The sequence below is a fragment of the Marmota marmota genome, unplaced genomic scaffold (genome assembly GCF_001458135.2).
Source record: "Marmota marmota marmota unplaced genomic scaffold, marMar, whole genome shotgun sequence".
In the NCBI taxonomy this organism is placed as follows: Eukaryota; Metazoa; Chordata; class Mammalia; order Rodentia; family Sciuridae; genus Marmota; species Marmota marmota.
This window is the reverse complement of record NW_025999962.1, coordinates 4,520,340-4,542,828: the sequence shown is the minus strand read 5'-3', so window position 1 is coordinate 4,542,828 and position 22,489 is coordinate 4,520,340. Positions and strand designations below refer to the sequence as shown.

Sequence of the window (22,489 nt, the reverse complement as noted above, 5' to 3'; positions counted from 1 at the left end):
CACAAATCCCCTTTCCATTTTCTTCTCTCTGAGATCTTTCTGTTCAGCAGTGGTACCTTTGTCTGTCAGCACCTCTGGAGTGAAGGACCAGGGCTGGGTTTCCCCAGTACAGAGCCTGAGAATTGGGTCTTGGGCTTGCTCTTGTCAAGGCTGCTGCCCTTTGGGAGAGGCACAGGCCTGCTGTGGGGTGCTCTTCTGGCCTGGACGCCTTGCTCTCCAGGGCAAGATGTACCCCATACTCGGGGCTGGAGGAGAGCTGGGAAGGCAGTTCCCTGCACCCCTGGTTCCTGGTGTGTGCATGTCCCCACAATGACACGGCCAGCTCACACCCGCTCCAGACGGCCACTGAAATTGGTTTGGATCTGAAGAGATGACTAAAGTGTGCAAAGCAAAATCCCAGGGAAAAGAGAAACACACAAGGAAGTCAAAAGGGGCCCCTCTGTGGGGTGGTGTGGGGGGGGAAGTGTCTTGATCAGCGTGATTCTTCCTGGTGCTCGCTGTGGCCCCACCAATCTGCTGCCGGCACAATATTCCCCCCGTAATGAGATAAGACTTAGTTATGCTCTATTTCCATTTAAAATATCTATGGCCGACAAGGCAGCCCAATTTCATGAAACAAAAAAACTTAGCAAATTGAGATTCATATACCAATTTTGAACTTGTACAGTGACTTGAGATGCTCCTGGGTCTTCCCATGCCTGTCTGCAAAGTATTCTTTAGGGAATTTTCTTGGATGTGAGCTTGACCAGCCTGAGGTCAGAACCTGGTCATTCATCGTAAATAGGAGCAGCTGCAGTTAAAAAAAGAAGGAAGGAAGCACGGACAGACAGAAGAAAGGAAAGGTGGGAGGAAGGAAAGGAGGGAGGGCGAGAGGGAGAAATCTCCCTCTGGTTGATGGTGCTCTGTGTCCAGTTCAGAGCTAGGCATAACAGGTTCCCTTTCGCCCCCACCTACATCTGAAGGTGATGTCTGTCAGGTAGCTTGTCCATTGCTCATCTTCGCATTCTCGCGCCTTTCTTCTGGGGATCTGAGGCTCAGCGTTGATGCACATGAAGCCTTTGGCATCTCCCATGCTAATGTCATCACTTTCAGGAGAAAATGATGCTTCCCTCCAACGTCCCGCGCCTGCCTTCGCTTCTCCCCTCCAGTGCATTCTTCCGTGTTTTCTTCACATTCTGCAGCCTGCAAGACTGCAGAACAGATTGCACTGGCTACCTGAGAAATGCAGGCCCTTCCCCACACCCTGCCTTTCCCTCTTCACAGGGAAGCGCAGACGCCTTCCCTCTCCCGCAGCTTCGGCCGCCTGGGCTCGGTGCACAGTGCAGTGCAGTGGGGGAATGAGTTTGTTATTCAGGCACATCAGTTAATTGATCACACTTTGGAGGTTGAATCCTCAATTGCAAATTCCCACATGACCACAAAAAATATACTTGAACTGATCGTAAAAATGGCCAAACCCCAACTGCAGACCGAAGTGTGGAATGACCATAGGGCCAACTTGATTGTGCTCCGGTGACATCTGCTGAATAGATTTCCACGAGAACTGCAGATCTACGTTGACTTTCTTCGCAAATTTTATTTGAATATTGAGAGCCAGACCCTCTTGCCTCTCCCCCTCCCTAGCCACCCAAGTCCTGAGCCCCCACTGCCACTGAGCATGAGCGGGTGGATCTGTGGGGAGGGGACGCAGGATGCCGACTTTTCCACATTCACTTGGTTCCCTTTTGTGTGCGGCATGCCTGTGTGTGTGTGTGTGTGTGTGTGTGTGTGTGAACAGGATCTGAGCTGCTTCCCCTTGCAACTCCACAGATACGTGAATCTCCAAGAGCTTTATTTTGAAAACTAGGACATAGCACTTTGCAGAAGAAAAAATCAGTCCACTCACTATTATTTATGTGATTGCTGATCTGCTAGATGGATATAGAAAGCACCAAGAATTATAATAATTTATGGAGTAGAGCCCGGGTTTACAAGCAGATTTCTCTGCCCGAGCTTTGCGGGTTTCTTTTGCATCTCGGGCCTCGTTCTGTGCACTGGGATCGGGGAATATTCAGAATTTGAAGATGAGCCCAGTGAACCAACTGCATTCATATCTAAAATTAAGGGGATAAGTGAGCAGCTATTTGTGGCAGACAGGACATGATCCAGTAAGTAGCACTCTTTATCATTCTGAAATAAAAGTACATAATTGGGAAATGGAGTAGCAGCAACTGCTGGGGGTGGGGGGCGAGGAATTAGAAAGTGTAATTTAAAATCATGTAGTCATAATTCAAAATGGTCCCAGCTAAAAGGTTTTTAAGTGGTAAATGCTTTAAAGTCACTTGTGGTTGATCCCTTTTCAAGGAATATGGTCTAATTTTCAGTATATTCGTGGAGTCCTTCATCTGCTCAGCTCATTGGCTCATTCAGCTGAGCCACGAATCCCAGATTCTGGTCGGTATTTTCTTTTTTTGTGGAAACCCCTGGTGGAGCAGACGGAGGAGAAATGGAGGGCCGGATTGTACTAGGGCTTCGCGGGCCTGGGTCTGATTTTTCCCCATTGAGCTATTTGCCTCTTTCCTTTCCTTTGGGTTCATCTGTTTATTTTTGCCCCTTATGACATTTCAAACCATCAACCAATCAGTTGCATATATCCAGGCACAAGCAAAACAAGGGAAGGAAATAAGAATTAAAAGTGGTTTTCAAACTGTGGGGAAGGTGGCAGGTGGAAGAATTCTTCCCCAACCCCACACTGTGGCACTTCTCCATTAAATGTTATCTCCTGCATGTGCCCGGGGTGGGGGCTGGTGTTTTTTTTTTTTTTTTTTTTTTTAATGTCATTTTGCCACATTGCAACAAAAGCCTCGGTAGGTAGGCAGAGCCTTCCCTGGGCTGGCTTTCCCTGACTGAGGACAATCAACCGTGCTTGGGGCAGGGGGTGCAGCCCGGGGCCGCTGGCCGCCTGCTCAGGGCTGAACTCCTGGAGAAGGGCCTGCGCAATGCTGGCTCTTTGGAACGCTGCAGCCGGGAGAAGGCTCTGGTGGCTTCTGTGCTGCGTCAGACTGTCGTCCCCGTGCAGACGTCGATTCTCTGGAGTTCTGGACTGAGGACAACAGGCTTCGCCCTCACTCACAGTTATTGTTAGAGACGGGCCAGTGAGAGACGGGAGGCTTTGTGGTGGTGGCTTGAATGGCCTCACTTTGACTCTGGTGAGAGTGACCTTCGCTTTCCAAATGGGAGCACTTCTGAGAGCCAGAGCAGGTGCTGATAACAAGGGCATCGGTGGACAGCCGCAAGGCAGCACTGCTCTCGACCCACGCTGACTTTGAGGGGTGTGTGTTGGGTAGAGGTGGCTGCCTCAGGCCACTCGGCAGAGCAGGCCTGTCCTGTTTGCACGACAAGACAGGTGCTTACTGCCTGTCTCACCGGGTGCAGGGTGGGCCTCACTGTGAGGACGAACTAGGTGGCTCTTCTGCAAAAATCCACTGCCGAGTTGGTCCACGTGTCAGGACTCTTCACAGCTCTCTCCTTTCGGGGCCTTTGGCATATACAGCCTTGGAGCTGGGTGGGGGTCTTCCCTGGGCCTACAGACTTCTTTACATCGTGCTTCTTAACAAGGGAGTCCCAGAGGTCCCTTGATCTGCTCGGCTGCTCCTGCAGGGCCCTGAGCCTCCCAAGGGCTGGTCTCAGGTCTGGGTCACTTGGCTCCCCGAAAAGGAGCAGTGAATGTTCAGGGGCTCACCAGTGTTCCCCAGCGCCCAGAGGATGAGCAGAGGCAGGTCCTGCTGGGTGTATCCAGCCACTGCACCCTGGGAAGGAGAATAACTGGTGGCTTCCCGGTAGGAAAGAGGGGCTCAGGAAACCTGGGGTTCTGGCAGGGGAGCTGGGGGCTGCCTGACCATCTGGAAACCTCTGCTGGATTCTCACAAGTCTCCTGCAGGGCTCCTGAGTTTCATCAGAACTTTCTGAGCAGAATAGAAGAGACATTTAGTAAGTACCTACTGTGTCCTGGGCTCTCAGCTGTGTGGTTTTTGTATCCCATGTCCCTTAATCTCCTGACAGGCGGGGAGGGACGCTTTAACATCTGAAAATTTGCAGATGAAAAATCCAGATAGGGGGGTTCAAGCTGCTTTTCAAATCTGGGCTGTGGGACTCATTCACTCACTCATTCATTCACTCACTCGTTTATTCACTCACTCATTCATTCACTCATTTATTCACTCACTCACTCACTCATTCATTCACTCACTCGTTTATTCACTCACTCATTCATTCACTCATTTATTCACTCACTCACTCATTCATTCATTCACTCGTTCACTCATTCATTCACTCACTCACTCATTTATTCACTCACTCATTCACTCATTCATTCATTCACTCGTTCACTCATTCATTCACTCACTCACTCACTCACTCTCGCGCGCCCTCACGCCCTCACGCCCTCATTCCTATATCCCTTTATTCTTTGGCTGCTCATTTAGCTCAGACACAGAAGCAGGCCCTGTGCTGGGAGGTTTGGTAAGGGAAGCCCTGGGGGTTTGGGCGGAGCTCTGATCCCACCTGGGGCGGTCAGAGACGATGTCTCAAGGCCCTGGGCTGCCTTGGGTCTGAGTGGGCATGAGCCTGGAAACCAGAGGGCAGCTGTAGGGGCAGGAGTGTCAGGAAGAGTCCTCCGGGCAGGAGGAACAGCACCTGTGGAGGCTCCCATAGGACTCCAGGTGTGTCAGGGAGCCCCGTGTGGTCCAGCTGGGGCTGACGTGGGCTCCTGGGCTGGCCCAAGGGCCGGGCTTTCTGCAGGCAGCAGGTGCTCTGAGGACTGGGGTGTGCCTGAGGAGTGGCACGCTCTGAAAGAGTTTCAGGACCCTCCTGGAGGCCGGTGTGGGTGGCTGTGGCAATGGAGCTCCCGGAGCAGCAGAGCCCAGAGAAGGTTGGGGAGTGTGGTCAGAGGGGAGGGCGAGGCCAGACCTCCTCCCTAGATGTCCTTCCGGACAGTCGGCGCCTGATGCCTGCTTGTGCCTCGTGTCTTGGCTAACACCCAGGTTCTTGTTTGAGTGCCTGGCCCCATGGGACTCCTGGCACCTCAGGACTAGCAAATGGAAGCCTCTGAGAGGAAAGCTGCTTGCAAAAAGATAAGACTTTTGAAAAGCAAGCCCTGAAAATGAATGGGATTTTCAACAGGTGCTGGACAGGAGAGCCCGGGAGCCTCCAGATCGGGGTTCCTGGGCCTTTATGGAGGCTCCGGTGCAAGGCTAGCCCAGGAGGAAGCCTTTAAACTGCTCTCACCCCCTGTTGTGGCTCCCTCCCCGGATCTGGTTGTTGCTGTCCCTCTCACCATTTGTGTATGAGGGGATGCCACTCCTTTGGCAGGTCCAGCCCTGGTCACTCGGCACCTCATCCTCCTGCTGTCTGCCATGTACACATTGTCACCTGCAGGCTCTCCTTCTGCATATTTATGGACCTATGTCCCCCATCATCTTCCTCCAGGCAGGACCTTGTTTTGTCACACCCTTTGGGCAGGGAGAGCGGTGACAGCCTGCAGCACTCTGGCGGTGATCCCGAGAACGGAAGTGCCTAGTTCCTGCAAGGCCGGCCCTCCCGCCTCGCCCTCCCCCACCGCACTAGGGAGGCGCTTGTCGCGCACCGGGGCGTGTGACTTGCTCAAGGTCACTCCGCGGGGCTGGACGGGAGGGCGGGAGCCCCGCGGTGTCCCTCAGCGTCCCCGCGCTTGCCTGCGGTCTTTCGCGGACCAGGTGTAAACGCTTCCCAGCTAAAAGCCGTTTGTTTGGAAATGCTGCTGTCCCCCGCGGACGGCTGCGGCGGAGGAAGTGCGGCTCCCCGCACGCGCGCTCGCGGCTGGCGGCTGCTGCGGCTCCATAAATATTAAATGGGTATTAAAAGAAAGCTCTGCGCTCCCCGTCCCCCTGATTTCTCCAAGCGGGGCCACTGCGAACCCTCTTTATGTGAAACGCAGCGTTTCACTGCGGAGCCAGCGCCCCGGGACCCGCACCTGCCTTCGGGCTGAGGCCTCTGGTGCGGAGTCCCGCCACCACCGCTGTCCCCTGGGTCCCCCGACTTGCCTTTCATGAGGGCTATGCCTAGCCTGGCCGGCCCCCTTGCTGGGGTAGGTGAGGCGCAGGGGCCCAGGGCTCCTCGGGATTTAGACAACTGTCTGCACCCCTACCCTCTGCCAGGCCTTCGGTGGCACCAGGGACAGGCTGAGCGGTCGAGCTCCGTCCATCCGCACACCTGTCCATTCATCCTCCTTTTCCTTCATCCCTCCATCCATCCTCCATCCACCCTCCATCTGGACATTCACTCGTTCAGCATGTGTGATGGGCTCTAGGGTGACCCTATGTGAGAATAATAGCTGATCTTTATTGAACACTTACTACACGCCAGGCCCTGTGACAGGCTGTTTACATGCCACCTCATTCGATCTTCTTGACCGTTAGGGAGTGTTGTCCTCTTCATTTTGTAGTTGAGGAAGCAACTTCTGGGGGGTTAAGCCAGTTGCTCAGGGTCACAGAGCTGGTGACATACAGGGGTGAGTGAAGGGGATCCAGCCCTACCCTCAGGGGACATCCTGGTTCTGCGCAGGCCCTGGAATGAGGGCCCTGGTCAAGGCCATGCCTTGTGTGAGAAAAGGGCACATTGGTTCTAGCTGGCTGAGAGGAGGGCAGAATGGCCCAGGTGGGAGGGAGCTGGTTCTGGGGAGCCAGGCAGCCTGCGCTGGGTCCTGGCTCTGCCACCTACTTGCTGGGCAAGGCAGGGCCAGAGGCTCCCTTTCCTGCCATGTGCCTTCTCACTTGTAAAGTAGGGGCTGGGACGGTACCTGCCTCATAGGTGGAAGCCTCACAGAGGGTGGCTTGGAACAAGAGCCCGGCACTCTTTGCCAAGACCACGGGGTGCACTAGTGTGCGGGGTTCTGGCCTGGGTGGCCGAGTGTGGGTGGACTAGGCCCCGCGGGGCTGTGTGGTCAAGGGTCCTCATCAGAGAGGCCTGCCAAGCACATCAGGCGTGCATTTGAGGAAGACTCAAGCTCCTGGCCCCGACAGGTGCTTTCTGCAGCTGAGCCAGCCCCAGGGCTCACGCTCCACAGCCCCGTGCTGGGTGTCCCAGCACCCGGGCAGCCCTGGCACGTAGCAGGCCCCGAGCCCAGGCAGCCAACTAAACTGAGTAGTGATTACAATCGTCCAGCCAGTTTTAGCCAGGTATTGGTGCCTGCCAGGCATTGTGCTCAGGAGTCTGGCTGAATTCCTCTTTAACTGGCACACCCACCTTGGATGGTGGCATTATTATTATCAAATCCATTTTCTAGAACAGGAAGCTGAGGCTCAGAGAGGTCAGCAAGTTGGCCCAAGGCACACAGCAAGCCAGCACAATGCTGGGGCTCAAGACCCATCACACCCAGGTGGGACTGGCTCAGAGTAGGTAGATCCTCACTTCTGGCATCTTTGGCCTCTCCCCCAGCTTCTTGGTGCCTGGCAGCATTTCCAGACGGACAGACGGACAGGCACAGGCTGCCTCTGTGAGCACCACGGTCAGGAGACCTGGCTCCCCCGCCTTCAATGCACGCGTCCACTTAGGGACAATTAGTGACGAAGAGAAGGAGCAAATTCATCGGGGAAACACATTTATTTTTTCTCCTGGACTTCCTGAGTGGGAAGGGGGTGGTGTGAGTTGGGGTGGGTTTTGGGGGGCTGGGTTGGAGAGGGGGAGGACAACATCATTTCATTTTTACCTTGTATGAGGATGGCCGAGATTTAAAAAAAAATTAATAACCCATTTCTCCTTTGCGCATAATTAAAATGTTCTCCAGTCTCTAATTTTTGTCGTTTTCCTTATCTAATTTGTTTTCCGAGTGTGTCGATTCTTCTACCAAGCGCAAAGCAAGGGGGATTTTTCCTTCTTCAACGTGATTGGGATCCGACTGTCCAGGACTAGTTTAAATTACATTATTTTCTCCTTGGTTAAATACAGTGTAAATGGAATTGTCAGAGGGTCTTAACGACCAAAACCTGAAAAACAACAACGACAAAAAAATCTTCAAAGCACCTCCTACATACGCAGTTAAAAATATATATAATTATGAAAAGAAAGAGGGAAATCGGTGGTGTGAGTGCCCAGGCATCGGCCAGACCGTTGGGTGTGTCGGGGTAGGAGGGGTCTCACCGGGCTCCTTTCCCGAAGTCCACCTGGAATCTGCCAGAGGGGCCTTTTAGCCCAGTAAATATAAATGCAAACTGTGTTTTCCAAGGAGAGGGAAAAAAATCTAGAAATCATAGCATTGCAAACCGCGATTTCAGAGGAATCCAGGATTGACGGAACCTCAGGATTCCCGCGATCGGATGGGCAGTGGGTGGTGGGGCCTTGGGCTGGGGCAGGAAGGGTTATTTTCAAGTGATCCCTCACCCTGTGCTGCGGAGGTGAGTGGCACTTGTCCCTGGGAAAATCCCTTCCCCCGCCTGCCGAGCTGCTAAAGGCTCTTGAGGCAGAACTGACAACTGACAGGGAGGAAGGAATTTCTCCACCTGTCCGGGCTTGCCAGGTGCCGTGTGGGGCCCGGTGGGTGGGTTTGGGGGTTTGAGGGGAGGGGTGTGGCCGCAGGGGAATCCTTCCCGTCCCCCCATTGTGGAAAGTAAAACTTCACTTCCCTGTTTACAAAATACCAGCCATTGTCCGGGTCCCGCGGTGGCGGGGTCTGGAGGTGCGGACTTGCCGGCCCTGGCTTGTTTGTTTTCTTTCCCTCCCTTCCCTTTTCTTTTTACCAAAGTATATTCATCAAACTGCTGAGTTGGAAAGATTTGTAATGAGTTTTTGAGGCGTACCACTGTGTTTTTTCCCTCTCCCCCTGCCCTCTCCCTCTTTCTAAATCTTCATCTGACATTAAATAAAGCAAATCCCAAACAGATTAACTGTCGCACGGTTCTGCTCGGTCTCCTCAGTCTGTCTGCAGGTCTGGCGGGGGGCCGGGCGGCGGCGGCGGTGGCAGCGGGAGATGCCCGGGTGGCCCGCGGAGGTCCGTGTGGCGCTCTAGGTGGGATGCCGGTGTCCTGAAGGCCGAGGCCCTGGCCCTCCTGCCCTGCGGCCTGNCCTCCCTGGCTCTTCTCTGAGGACCTGGAAGAGGTGGATGAACTCCTACCCCTGCTCTGGGCCCCTCCCGGGGTTTCTTTACCCCTGTCACCCCTCCCATCTGCCCTGGGCTGCAGGCCCTACCTGATGAGGAACCAGGGGCCCAGGTGAGGTGACCCGCCCAGCCCCACCCGGGCCCATGCTGGCCTTGCACCAGGGCTGCCTGACCGCAGGCCCCCACCCCTGCCCCTCTGCAGGGCTAAGCATGGTGTCTGTAGAGGGACCACCCCCAGCAAGCAGCACCGTCCCTGTCTGCTCAGCACCTTGGGCTCCTGTCCTTGTGCTGGTCTGGGCCCAGCTGAGCCCTCGTGGAGGAGAGCACAGAGGGTGAGGGCCATGGGTCCCCATGGAAGCCTCCTGAGCACCTCTGCATCCGATGACCCCTGGGACACAGGCCCCAAGCCTCCACTATGGGGTGGCACCGTTTCTGGGCAGAGTGTTCATGTGGGGGTCCCAGCTGCCGTCCCCTGGGGAGACTGGAAAAGCCATCACGAGAACCTCCTGAGAAGGCGCCGCGGGTCCCCACCTGGCCGGGTGCGGTGGGGGCTTCTGCTCCTTCTCACGTGGTTTCCTTCCCTCAGGCCCTGGCCTCTGTTGAAGGTGGGCACAGGCAGGCTGTCATTGTCACCTGTGGCGCTGGCTCTGGGTGTGCTCATTCCGTGGGGGCACAGGGCCTGTGGTTGGAGGCTGCCTGCTGTATTTTTTGGTGGATTTGGGCAACTGTCTCTGACTGTGTTTTGGGGCCAGGTTGGTGGATTTGGACAGTATGGAGGCTGGGGCTGAGGCTCCCTGCTCCTTGAGGCCTGACCCGGCTGCCTCGAGGTGTCTGCCCCAGGGTAGGTGAGGCGAGTTCTCCAGCCGGGAGGTTGAGGTGACTGTGCCTGAGGTCCTGGAAGCCCTGCCGGTGTGACGTGGGAGAACACCAGCCTTCAGACAGAGCAGGCCATGTTGGTGTGTGTCTGTGCCCGTGTCACCCCTCTGAGGAGCCCTGGGCCAGGGATGACACCACGCAGAGCTGTCATTGACTGCACCTCTGTCTTGGCCTGGTGGACACCCAGGGTCTAGGGATACCTGGGTCTGGGAATGATGCCAGGGAAACAGGAGGACAGGAGAGGAGAGCCAAGGAGGCCAGTCCAAGAAGGAGCCCCAGCAACTAGGCTGAGGCCCGGGGGAGAGGGAGTAGTGGATTGGGAAGGGGCGTGAGGAGGACCGGGCCAGGCAGGGGAGCAGCAGGGAGCAGCTGGGCAAAGGGGTGTCTTGAGGGTCCTACGGGTCAGACTGGGTCCTGAGGATGGTCATGGAGTAAGTGACCCAGTGAGACACCACTGATGTCCCTCTCTTAACCAGTGTGCAGTGGAGGGTCCCTCATTCATCTGAGGGTGGGATCCTGCCTGGTGCTGCCTCATTGTCCCCAGCTGTGAAGTGCTGCTGACAGCAGGCCTGGGATGAGGGGGGGTAGCCTCATAGGGCAGCTGGGTGGGCAGCAAATGCCCTGAGAGGTTAGGACACCACAGTGCTGGAGACGAATGCCTGTCCACACGGAGCTTGCTCCAGATGGAGGGAAGACAGTGGAAGTGTCATAAAACGTGTCATTGCGACCATGTGGCACTGGTAGCGATGAATGCTTGGTGGCTTTCTTGTGGTCCAGCCGGCTTCCTAGCTGGCCAGGTCTCTCCCCTCCTCACCCCAAGCAGTGACGGTCCCTGGCTTCCACTGGCAGTGGGGCTCAGTGGCCCTGGGGGTCTGGGCAGGGTCCTGGGAATACCCTGAGCTCTGGCTTTGAAACACAGCATGGCACAGAGCTGGGTGAGCCGGGGTGGCACAGGGACCCGGGGTCGCTGCCTCCAGGCCCTTCACTGAGGCCCTTAGCCTGGGGGAGGCGCGCAGGCTGATGGGATGGCTGAGGAGTTTCCACGGTGAGGGGGCCACTCCATCTCCGGGAGGGTCAGGAGGGATACCCCCACTTCCTGACTTGTGACTTACTGTCACCCTGGGCTTTGTCTCCAGGGTGAGGGAGCGAGGGGGCTTTATTTAATAAATCCATAATTTACATTTAATGACAACAGTGATGGTCCAAACATGGCCTCTGATTGAACCTGTGATTTATGCAGTGGCCCCAGAGACCCTGCTTGTGACGAGGCTGCCTTTGCCTGAACCTGAATCTATGCACCTGGGCCTCTGGGTTGTGGTCCTGAGGCTGAAGACTCCACACCCGGAGGGCTGTAAACCCTGTGGGTCCCTGGGAGGCCCTTCCAGGCCCCAGACTTCCCGCCCGGGTGGCAGGGAGAAGACAAGGGTGAGGGTCAGGGACGGGCCACGGGGAGGTGTCCGCCTAGTGCCGCGGGGAGGCGTGGTGGAGATGTGGACCCCCGAGCCCCTCGGGTAGCGTTGGGTCCTGACGTGCATAGGGAGAGGGGCTGAGAGCCAGGCTGGCCTGGCGGCCCTGCCAACTATGCCAGGTGGGCACGCTGGCACCCTCCCTACAGTGGAGGAGACTGAGGCTGGGAGGTGGCGTCGGGCCTGCTGCTCAGCCCCGGCTCCTGTCTGCTTGCTGAGAGGCTCCAGAGGCCGAGGGCTCAGCCTCCGGCCTGGGTAGGGCTGGCAGGCAAGGCAGGCGGGAGGCCTCGAGCTGGCACACCTCGCTCTCTGGCCTCGTCCTGCCTGCCTCCTCCACTGGGCAGCAGAGGCACTGGCTGCTTCTGTCTCCGGAACATTCCACTCCTCCCACCTCAGCTCTTGGCACCTGCTCCTCCCTCTGCGTCTACAGCTTTGCCCTGCTGGTCTCCAGAGCTCACTCAGTGTCACTCCCTCAGGAAGCCTCCCCTGACCCCACCAGGGACAGGCCACAGCGCCCCCCAGCTGGAGGTGCTCGGAGTCCCCTCGGCAGGTGCGTCAGTCTGCTTACACACTGACTGGTGGGACGGCTTCCTAGGCGCCCTGCCAGCCTGGGCTGCATCCCTGGAGGTCTAGCGGCATTTTGACTTAAGTGGACCTGGCCATTCTAGGGCAGAGGGACCAGCTAAAGCAGAGACTGGAGGGGGGACAGAAGCTCAGGTCTGGGCACAGGAGGGCATGTCTCTGGGGCAGTGCTTTGGGGAAGAGCTCTGGTGGGCATCAGCCCGTCAGTCCTCTGCCCTCCCTGGGCCTCGGTTTCCCTGTTTGTAGAGTTCCCACACACGGGGGTGTCCTGTCACGGGCGTGCTCGTTTCCCCAGGATGAGGTAATGGGGGGTAACCACTCTGCTTGGTGTCTGTGTGGGCATCCGATGCCAGAATGGCACTGCCTGGAGCCGATGGCTTATGGGGAAGAGCGAGAGCCAAGAGCAGGGCAGAGGTCACTGCAGGGGCTTTGGCATTAGGCTCTGAGCTGCGAGGGTCAGTTAGGCTCCCACAGCATCCCCATGGTGAATGCCTCTGCCCCCCAGCTCTGTCTACCCTGCAGAGCCGGACCAGAGCCGGGGAGGGCCAGGCGCAGTCGGTGGTCACTGGTCTTGGGTTTCTGGGTTGTGCTCTCCACTCTGTGCTGTTCCCATTACCCTGTTCCCGCGGGAGAGCTGGTGGTGGGCGTCTGAGCACCTCAGCAGGCAGAAGCCTCAGCTCCAGGAAAGAAGAACATGTGCTTCGACACCGTATGTTTGGTCCTTGAAGAATGTCACTAGGAAATAACCATTTTGCTTGCAAGAAGGTGTTGCAGTTAGATGCCCAAATTCCTGTTGGAAGACCTCGGTTCAAATTCTATACTTTATCTTATTAAATGGGAGCTTGAGCATGGAACTTATTTTTCCTGGCCTCATTTGCTTAATCCATAGGGCTGTTGTGACTCAAGTGTTAGCTGGGGTTTTGTCACTGCAAGTGTCAGAAACACAGCTGATATAATTCGTTTACTAGCTCATGTCATTAGCTAGGAAGTTTGGGTTTAGCTTCAGGCATGGCTGGATCCAGGATTCCAATGATGCCATCTCAGAGACTCTTTCTCCATGTCTCTTCTGTCTTTCCCCTCATTTCTAAACACAGTTACAGTTTATGGGAGCCCCTGCTAGTGGCCTCTGTGGGTGTACTCTCTACAGGTGCATCCATCACACCCAGCAGGTGTCTGGCATGTGGGAGTTCCTTTGTAAGCATTTGTTCATGGATTGATTGAAAGAAACGAAGCAGGTTCTGGAGGTAGTCCAGCCTGGTGTGGGTTTGGGATAAACCCAGCTCCATGGCCGAGGTTGTGGGTAAACCAGGTTTTCTGAGCCGGGTTTCTTCACCTGTACCACGGGGACAGCGCAGTATGCTGCTTAGATGGTCCCGGGGAGGGAGGGGAGAGCATGTGCAGGTAACGGGCTCAGCGCATAAGGAGCTCTTTTTCTTCCTTTTCCAGAACGAGCTCTTGATGCGTGGGAATCATTGATATCAGTACCGTTATTATTTTAAGGTTTAGCGTTTGCTACAATCCAAACAGCCCAAGGACTGAGCGGGAAACGAGAGCCTTTATTTTCTTCTCTGGGGATTGCTGGGTTTGCATCTTCACTGTGCAGGAGCCTCGGGGTGTAGGGAAGTAAGGCAGAGTTAATTAAAGAGCCCGCGAGAGCCCCTGGCTGCCTGGTGGCCCGCTCAGGGCTCCTCACTAGGAGAAGTGCAGGAGGAGAGCAGCCCCGGGCTGCTGGGCGGCACCCTGCCCCCTGTCTCTGCCCTTCTCATCTCTTTTCCTCTTTGGCGTGGTGTTTGTCGCTTGGTAGCCTCTTCAAAACCAGAGAGAGTGAGAGAATATGGATGATCTAATTGGCTCTAGAGTTCAGGTGCCCGGCCTGCAGCCCAGGTGTGATTGGCTGCCCTTGGTCAGCTGTGTCGGGATGGGCGGGGCGTGTAGGTGGAGGCGGGGCGTGTGGGTGGGGCCGCAGCCAGCTCTCTGCCTGTTCCGGGGATGGTGGCGGGGGTCCCAGGGGAATCACTGGGAGGGAGCTTTCAGCTTCTAGACCATCTAAGGCACTGCCTACTACTGGAAGTTTCCAGAAGCCCAAAACCAGGTTAGGGCTTTTTCTGGCCCACCGCCTCTGCTGCTCTGGCAGAACTGGTGGCTGTAGGGTCACTGTGTAGCCAAGTCTGTATCTGCTCTCCACTAGTGGGCCCCTGGTGGGCGGTGACCAAGCCTGGGTCCTCCCTGTGGCCCTCCTTGAGCTCAGGGCTGGCGCACAGTAGGTGTTGAAGAAAGGCAGAATGAATGAGTGAATGACAGCAGGGGAGAGCCCGCCCCTTCCTGGCTGGTCATCAGCGGCTCACAGGGGGATTGCTTCTTTGCTCACTAGCCTGGGCCAGTCCCATCCTGCTGGGATTCTGCCTTGGCTTGACAACCCTAGAAAGGGGCCACAGGTGCTCCCTCCCACGGTGACATGGTGACATGGTGGCGGGAGAGGCTGGCATGGCGCCTTCACCTGCGGCAGATCCACATGCTAGGGCTCCCTGCACATTAGCATGCTGCTCCCACGTCTCTCGTAAGGTGTTAATTAAATTTCTTCGAATATATTGTCTGAAAAAAAGGATAATTAGAAAGATGTCTTTAAAAGTATTTATGTAACTGATATGGTACCGCTTTTGGTTTGCCGCATAATTAGATTTAAACACAACTCCTGGAGCGGCATTCTCATTTGGAGAGATCTGCTCGTTGAAATGTCATTGCGTTGTTTTTAAGTGTTTGGAGCCTGGCACAGCCATCCAGCTGGGGAGGCAGCGAGTGGGGAAGAGCCCTGGACTGGGAGGGGGCAGCCGGCTCCTCAGCCCTGTCCACGCTTGTGCCCTGGGGAGCTCAGGGTCCTGCTCACCTGCTGGATTTGAGTCCTCGGGTATGAATCTAGAGAGCCACCACGGGCTCCCCAGGAAATGGACTTACTTTTGTGCCGTGCTTTAATTTTCTGAGTATTTTGCCTGGGGAGGTGGCTCCATTTTACAGAGGCACAAACCCAGGCAGTGTGTTTTGCTCAAGGTCACGTGTAAGCCACAAGCAGCAAGGAGGGATTGGAAGCCTGATCTGATTCCTGACGCCGTGAGACAATGCCCCTGGAAGGCTCTCGGTCTGAAAGTGATCAGACTAGCTCATGGTTTTGAAAAATTGCAATCTGTCTGCACTGAAGTGTCTCCTTGAATCCCTCCTTCCCCACACGGCTCTCCTTGGTCAGTTTGACTGGACCGTGGACTTTAGTCCAGGTATCCTCAGTGGGGGCAGGGGGTGAAAACTGGCTTTTGGAGGGTGAAAAAGTCTGACCCTTTGTCCTTCATCTGTCCAGGTGCAGACAGACATACACTACTTAGCGATGCAGCTTTTCTGTGGGTTAAATCATGTGGTGGGCAGCATGGACACAAGGCTGGGAAATGCTGCTTTAGTTCCGCCACACGTGAGCATGATGACCAGATGCTCACTCATCACCTCCCTCAGCCCTCTCCACGGCCCTCTGGGATTCCTGGGCATAGGGGCAAACTGAGGCTCAGGGGACAAAAATATCTTGTCCCCAGTGAGCAAGAGCCCAGATCTGGACCCCTCGGAAGGCTGGGGCTCCACCTCTGTCTGTGGGGATGTGAGTGTGGCTCTGGCCACAGCACCCTCAGGCTCACGGCTCTGTGGGCCCATGACCCACCGTGTCTCTTCTCCCCACAGGGTGGACCCGGTGCCTCATGATGCCCCCAAGCCACCCGGCTACACGCGCTTTGTCTGCGTCTCTGACACCCACTCGAGGACCGACCCCATCCAGATGCCCTACGGTGATGTGCTGATCCACGCGGGGGACTTCACGGAGCTGGGGCTCCCGAGCGAGGTGAAGAAATTCAACGAGTGGCTGGGTAGGTCCCGCCTGCTGGGCGGCCAGGTGTGCGGGGAGGATGTGGGTCCTGCTGGCTCCCCTCCAGAAGCTGCCCCTCCACCTGGCACCCGATCCTCCCTGCTCTGCTGCACCCTCCACCGGCCAGAAAGCCGTCCCTGACCTCGGACAGGCTGTGTCTTTCTCTCGGGTCCCGCCTAGGACCTCCGCGGCCAGCACCTGTCTTGGCCATCTTTCCATTTGTCTGAGAGGTTTTTATGGGGCCTGGGAGACCTCCTCTCGGAGGGACTTTGCTCGTGTCTGTTTGGCCTCTCTGTGTCCAGCCTCCAATGCCGAGGGGGCGAATGACACGTGCCTCGCTTAGCCTCCCAGTGAGGGTCCCTGCAGCCTCCGCCGACCCAGGAGGGACCCAGGGGGCCAGATGTGGGCTCCCCTGCGGGCAGCTGTTGGCATACAGTGTGCGAGGGTGGGCGGTGATCTCTACTCGTCCCCGGAATCCTGTCTTTGTCTTTGTGCTTTTCTTCCAAAATAAGAAGGAATGAAATCTGGAGCCCCCTGGGAGAATTCACTTGCCTGGGAATCCAGAGAAACCTCCCAGTGGGGCTCTGTCCCCACCCTGGGGGACAGATGGATGGCCCCCAGGCGGCCTGGCACACAGGCCTGTGGTGGTGGAGACGGGGGTGCAGGGCCGACCCACCTCTGTATGCAGCTCCTGTGGCCGCCAGACGGTCCCTTGGGCCTCGCGGGGCCTCGCTCTGCGGCTGGCTGGGAGCCGTGTGTGCGGCAGAGGCCGCAGCCAGGTGGGTGGCGTGGCGAGCGGGAGGCCCGGCTTTGCCAGGGGGAGTATTTACAAGCAGGGCCGTCTCCTCCACTTGGCAGCTCGGTGCTTTAAATATTGATTTTTCAAACAGGAAATTCTAATCCAGGGCCTGTTTGGGCTGAAGCATGTGCAGGCTGGGGTGGGAGAGGCCCCTGCAGGGCTCCTGCCAGCAGGACTCCTCAGGCCCCTCGCCCGGCCACATGGCCTCCAGCTCTGGGCTGCCACCCAGCAGGGGACTCAGGTGAGGCTCCACTTGGCTGGGTCCAAGGTCTGTTTCCCAGGCAGACAACCAGACTCGCCCTGGGACAGGCGCACCGTGGCAGGCTCGTCCCCCTCTGCCTGTTGAACTTGGCAGCAGTTCCAGTGGTCACGGTGTGCGTCCCCGTGGGGCAGGAGGATGGAGGTTCTCAAGGTCTGCCTGGCACACATGCCCACCTCAGTGTGGAGCCCACAGAGGAGCCACAGGGTTCACGGGCTGGGGGTGGGGACTGAGGGCTGTGGGACAGTCACATGAGGACTGATGAGGTCCTCGGGGCAGGGCACCACTTCTCAGGGCCTTGGCAGGGCATGGCAGTTTGCTCAGGGAAGGAGAGCCAGATGAGGGGACGGGGTGGAACGAGGGGACAGCTCAGGTCAGGGTGAGCCTGGGTACTTGCCTGGAGGATGTGGTGGTGACGAGGGGCTGGACCGAGAGGGCCCAGGGAGGGGCGGCCACCTGGGAGCCCAGTGCACTGAGACAGGCGCTTGACAGAGGTAGGAGACGCGCCTGGGCGTGTGGGTGGCCTCCTTAGCATCTGCACCTGAATTTGGTGGAGCGTTTGTGCGCCCGGGTCATTAGGGTGGGCTCACAGGGGGGCCTTGCTCTCGTTCCCTTCCCCAGCCCCCAGCTTTGCTGCTGGAAGTGTTTGCAGTGTCGGGCCGTCACTCGAGGGGGCTGGGCTTCTGGCTGGTGAGGAGCTTCCCCTGTCCTTGATCAAGCAGCAAGGGACTTACGGTGACTGAGAACAGAAGTCCCTTGGCAGCTGGCTTTGGGGACCTCGTGCTGCACACAGTGAGACCTGCCTTCCTGGGCCGGCAGTCAGGGCTGGCCATGGACCGGGCGCTGGTTAGGTACATCTGGCCAGGCATGTTTGTGTACAGAGCCAGTGTTTGTTCGCATTTAATATGTGCCAGGCACTTTCTGTGCCCTTAGTGTGTGTCACTACGTCCTCAGTCCTCCTGACAGCAGAATGAGGAGGAGCGAGTGTTGAGTGTTGTCTTCATTTTACAGAGTTGAAAACCAAAGCCCAGAGAAGTGAGGGCATTTGCACAAGGTCACACAGCCAGCAGGAGGCAGAGCTGGTATTCAAACCCAGTGATTGACCCTGGAGTCAAGCGCTCTGTGGCGTCTCTGCCAGCCGCTCTGGTCCGCTTCCTGCCTGGGTGACTGTGGCAGCCACATGTCACCTCTGGTGGCCTCTTTTTAAATGGGAGTAGCGAGGCTCCCCTCGCCCTGCCTCTCTCCCAGAGTAGTCTGGAGGCTGTGTTGGGGGGAGGAGGTAGTCAGGTTTTGTAAACTGTGAAGTGCTGTGTGAAAGTTGATATTGCTTCCTGGCATTTGCCAGATCAGTGAGGACTCTTAAAGTGACAGGTGCCTGCTGAGGACCAGCCAGGGACTGTGGTGGGGAAGGCTGTGTGGAGCTGAGCTAGGTGGTCATCAAAGGCCTCCTGGGCAGATCTAGGGGAGGACTGTGGGGCAGCAGGCCCTGGATGGCAAAGGGAGCCTTAGCAGAGTTGAGCAGGAGGTGGGCGCCCATGTGCACAGGCCTTGCTGGCAGGGCCAGAGTGGGGCTTGATTCTGGGTGTGGTGGGGGCTTGGGGAAGGTTCACGGAGGGGACGACTTGAAGACATTTTTCAAAGGCCGTCCTGGATGTGCAGTGAGGTCAAAGGCTCTGGAATGTTCCAGAATTGATGTCTGGGTGGTGGGACTCGGGCAATTCTCTTCTTGGTGGCTCCTTTCCCCTGATTTCCTGCAGGGAGTGTGTCGTCCCTGTGGTATCACGGAAGGCCTGGAGGGTTGTCCTGAGCTGACCCTCCTGGTGTCTGTGTGCCAGAAGCGGTGCTGACCCTGGGTGGGTCCAGCCACTCCCCCAGGAGCCCTTGCCCCGCTGCCCAGCCCAGCCCTCCTCCCATGAGAACATTGAAGCCCACAGGCTGCTTCCTCCCCATCCATTGCTCTCTTGGAGATTTTATTTGTTTATGTAGTCATTAATATTTTTAAAGTTGTAGATGGACCTTTATTTAATTTACTTATTTTCATGTGGGGCTGAGGATTGAGCCCAGTGCCTCACCTGTGCTAGGCAAGTGCTCTACCACTGAGCCATAGCCCCAGCCTCTTGGAGATTTTAAAAGCAATTAAGGCCATATTTCAGGGCCACCTCCAGACAGACAAAGTCATTAGGGACAGTGGTGAGACCAATACCTGGGGCCGCACGCCTAGACCCCGGCTCTGACTTCCTGGGCGCTTTGCTCCCACCTGTGTGCTTCTGCCTGGGTCCTTGCAGAGGACTGGGCTGGGGTGACAGCACCCCTCTGAGCAGACCCTCTTTCTCTTTGGCCATTAATATTCCATAGCCATGAGATTGAAACACCACCTTGATTTGTGACTGTCCCTGTAAGCAGCTAAAAAATGTCCGAGGACAGGTTCTCCAGCCAGCGTGGAGGGAGAACCAGGCGGGCTGAAAAAGGCGCAGGATGTGCTGGAAGGTCCCTGCTCCTCCTCCACGGGTGACGCGGTGCTCAACAGAGTGGGAGCTTGGGGAGCTCGCAGCAGCTGGTTGGGTCAGTGCCGTCTGCCTGTGCAGAGCTGGACGCCTGGTGGTTAGGGGCTCAGGCCTGAGGTCCAGCCGCTGCCTTCGCCCGGCTTCCGCCTCCTTTGCCCGACAGAGGCCCGGCTGTGGCTCCCTGCTGGACTTTCAGCCTGTGGAGGGCGGGGCCGAGGCCTCTCTCAGGCCAGTGCTGGTCCCCAGAGGCTCTGAACAGAGGAGAGGGTGTCAGCAAGTGTCACACCAATGCCCAGGACGTGCAGCCCTGGCTCTGGGCGGTGCCCAGTGTCCCAGCAGGGCTGGGGGTGACTGCATGCCCCTTGGTGAACAGCAGCGGACGGGGTCTCCGGGGCAGGGCTGGGAGGCAGACCCCGTGCATCAGCGGGAGTGTGGGCTGAGCTGAGGTCTCAAGAACAAGGCGGGGTGCTGAGGCCAGCCGGTGGTCTGCACCTGAGCAAGGGGGCCCGGCTCCCGGTGGATGTGTGGCCTCTCCCTGGAGGCCAGGGGTGCTGAGGGTGCCAGGAGAGGCTGAGCGCCCCGTGGCACCCGCTGCCAGCGCTGCCCACTGTTGAGGGAGCACTGGTCCGAGGCCCTGACACCACCCACTCCTTCTCCAGGCAGGAAGAGCAGCCCTGGTGCTGCCACTGTCTGAATGACAGCCACGCCCACCGGAACTGTCCTTTCACACGCTGGGATCTGCAAGATGCCAGGGAGCTCTCTGTCTGTGAGGGTGGGTGCCAGGCTGGCCTCCCCAACCCCAGCCAGGAGCCTGCCGCCCACACAGCCCTCTTTCCTAGTCCCTAGCCTTGCATGGCCCAGGAGGGACGGCCCAGAGTCCCTTTTGCCTGTGCTCGGTGGCACCTGGTGGACACAGCCATCTGTGTGGCTCTCCTTTCCTGGCTCCAGGCCACCCTTCTTCATTTCCCCTATTCTGCTTCTGCCCACTGGAGGGAGCCTCTCCCTGGGCCTGTCCTCGGACCTGCCGACCCTCCCCAGTGACAGACACTGGATCCCTCTCAGACCTGCGAACAGCTCCCCTTCTCTCTGGAGCCAGTGGATTGATTATTCAGGCTTCCCATGGGACACCTCCTCTTAGGTGTCTGCCAGGATTTTAGGCTCATTCTGTTCCAACTGACTTCCAACCTGTACCCGTCCCTACTGCTTCAGGGTAAGGTGCAGCTCTCCAGGGTGGCTTTTGGGACCCTCTAGTCAGAGCCCCCTTTCCTGGCCCCGAGGGGGTGTGCACTGCATCTGTTGTTAGTTTGACTGGCTCTTGTCTGTGCTGCAGCCCCGGGCACCTATGAGTCAGCCTGCTGGGCTCCCCTTTCTCCTGGGTCCTGTGTCCCTGCGAGGACAGGGACCACACCTGGGTCAGTGCAGGTCCCCAGAGCCCAGCCCAGCCTGGTGCCAAGGGGTGTTGGCCCGCCTTGCTGACTAGAGCAGGGCCAGGTCTGCGGGCACACGTGGGACCAGTTAATTAAGGCACTAGCCTTAGCGGATTCAGGCGGGGAGGAAGACGGGGCCCTTAATGGAGTATTTAGAAGTTATAATTAACTTTTTTCCTGGCGCCCTAGCATAAAACGATATATAAGACAATATAAAAGGGGTCCAAGGATTTCGTTAAACAGAGCTAGGTCTTTGCAAGTAAACCCTTAATTAAAATCGTGGGGGAGGAGGGGAGAGACAGGAAAGGAATCCATTTCCAGGTGGCTTCTTGGGTTCTCGGCCTTGCTGCCGTGTGGAGGGCCTGGGGTGCCGGGGTGACTGGGATGGGCTGCGCCTGTTGCCTCTTGGCAGCTGGACACCCCTGGGGGCGGCAGGTGGGGCTCTCCCTCCCCTCCCAGGAGCAGGGGGCAGTTCACAGGCACAGAATCAGTGCTGTTTGGGAAACAATTGAAGATGCAGCTAGAGGCTGGCCACCCCTGAGTCACTGTCCCCACCCCAGGCATGGCTGTCCTGTCCCTCCCTCCTGAGTGGAGTCCAGTCTCCGTGTGGACGGGAGGGGCCCAGAGTCCCTGGCGCCTTGCCCCCAGAGCTGGTGCAGGCGGCTTTGTTTCTCTTCTTGCCCCTCTGCTCCCCACTTCCAGGACCCAGGAGGGCAGCGTGGCTTCTGGTCACGACAGGTTCCCTGGGATCTCCAGGCGGTCGCCCCTGCTGGCACTGCCGCCGCCTGTAGTGCATCCAGTCCTGTGAGGACCTGTGATTGCCTGGGGAACACCCTTGGGGGGACCCCGGGGCCATCAGGGGCCCCTGGGGGGGGGCAGAGCCCTGCACTCTCCTGCCCTGGGCAGGGTGGGGTGGGAGTGGGACGGGAGGTTTCCCGGGAGTGGCCACAGTGTCAGGGCATCGGCAGCTGCAGGCTGGGTGGCAGGTGCCCTCTGCAGCCTTCCTGGCTACCCAGGCAGGGACCGACCTGGGTCCGGCCATCCACCCGCGTGAGAAATAGGCAAGTGACAGGAAAAGGAAGAGAAGCTTCCTTTGTCCTTCCCCCAGGGCCCGGGGCATCCCCTAGCTGGGCTGCTGGACCCAGCCTGCACTCCTGGTCCTTCTGGGTCACATGAGACCCCCATGGAGACCCTGCTTCCGCTCAGCCCCTCCTGGCTGCCTGGGGCCCCCTGGCCTGGGTCAGTGGAGTGGCCACCTCTTGCTGGGCTGCAGGGATGGGGAGTGGTCTGCACTCAGCTCAGTCAACTCGCAGGTCTTGGGGGCCTGCTGGGTCCACCCGGGTAAGGGGGGAGGTTCAGTGACGATGGCACGGAAGTGTCCCTGCCTACCTGGGGCAGAGACAGGTGGTCAGCAGTCACCAAGCCAGTCATCTAGGTGATTGACGAGGGAGTCACATCAACCACCAGGATGAGGGGCTAGTCCCCCTCTGAGGAGGCTCTGGGCTGAGAGGGACCCCGCTGTGAGTCACCTGGTGTGCAGAGGAGGCTGAGCCAGGGAGTCTAGGGAGAGGG

The 22,489-nt window shown here is 57.6% G+C and overlaps 1 protein-coding gene across 3 annotated transcripts in view; it reads left to right on the top strand.

Annotated features, from left to right (window-relative positions):
• Mpped1 (metallophosphoesterase domain containing 1) overlaps window positions 1–22,489 on the top strand; it is a 73,893-nt gene that overhangs the window by 2,387 nt on the left and 49,017 nt on the right. The window contains exon 2 of one of the 3 annotated variants that reach the window (XM_048803016.1): window positions 15,748–15,929. The exons of 1 other annotated variant lie outside the window; for it this stretch is intronic. In XM_048803016.1, the coding sequence (XP_048658973.1) occupies window positions 15,748–15,929 (182 nt within the window). Of the gene's footprint in view, window positions 1–15,747; window positions 15,930–20,594; window positions 20,701–22,489 lie in introns of those variants that run through there. One more of the 3 variants, XM_048803018.1, reaches the window with a different exon arrangement.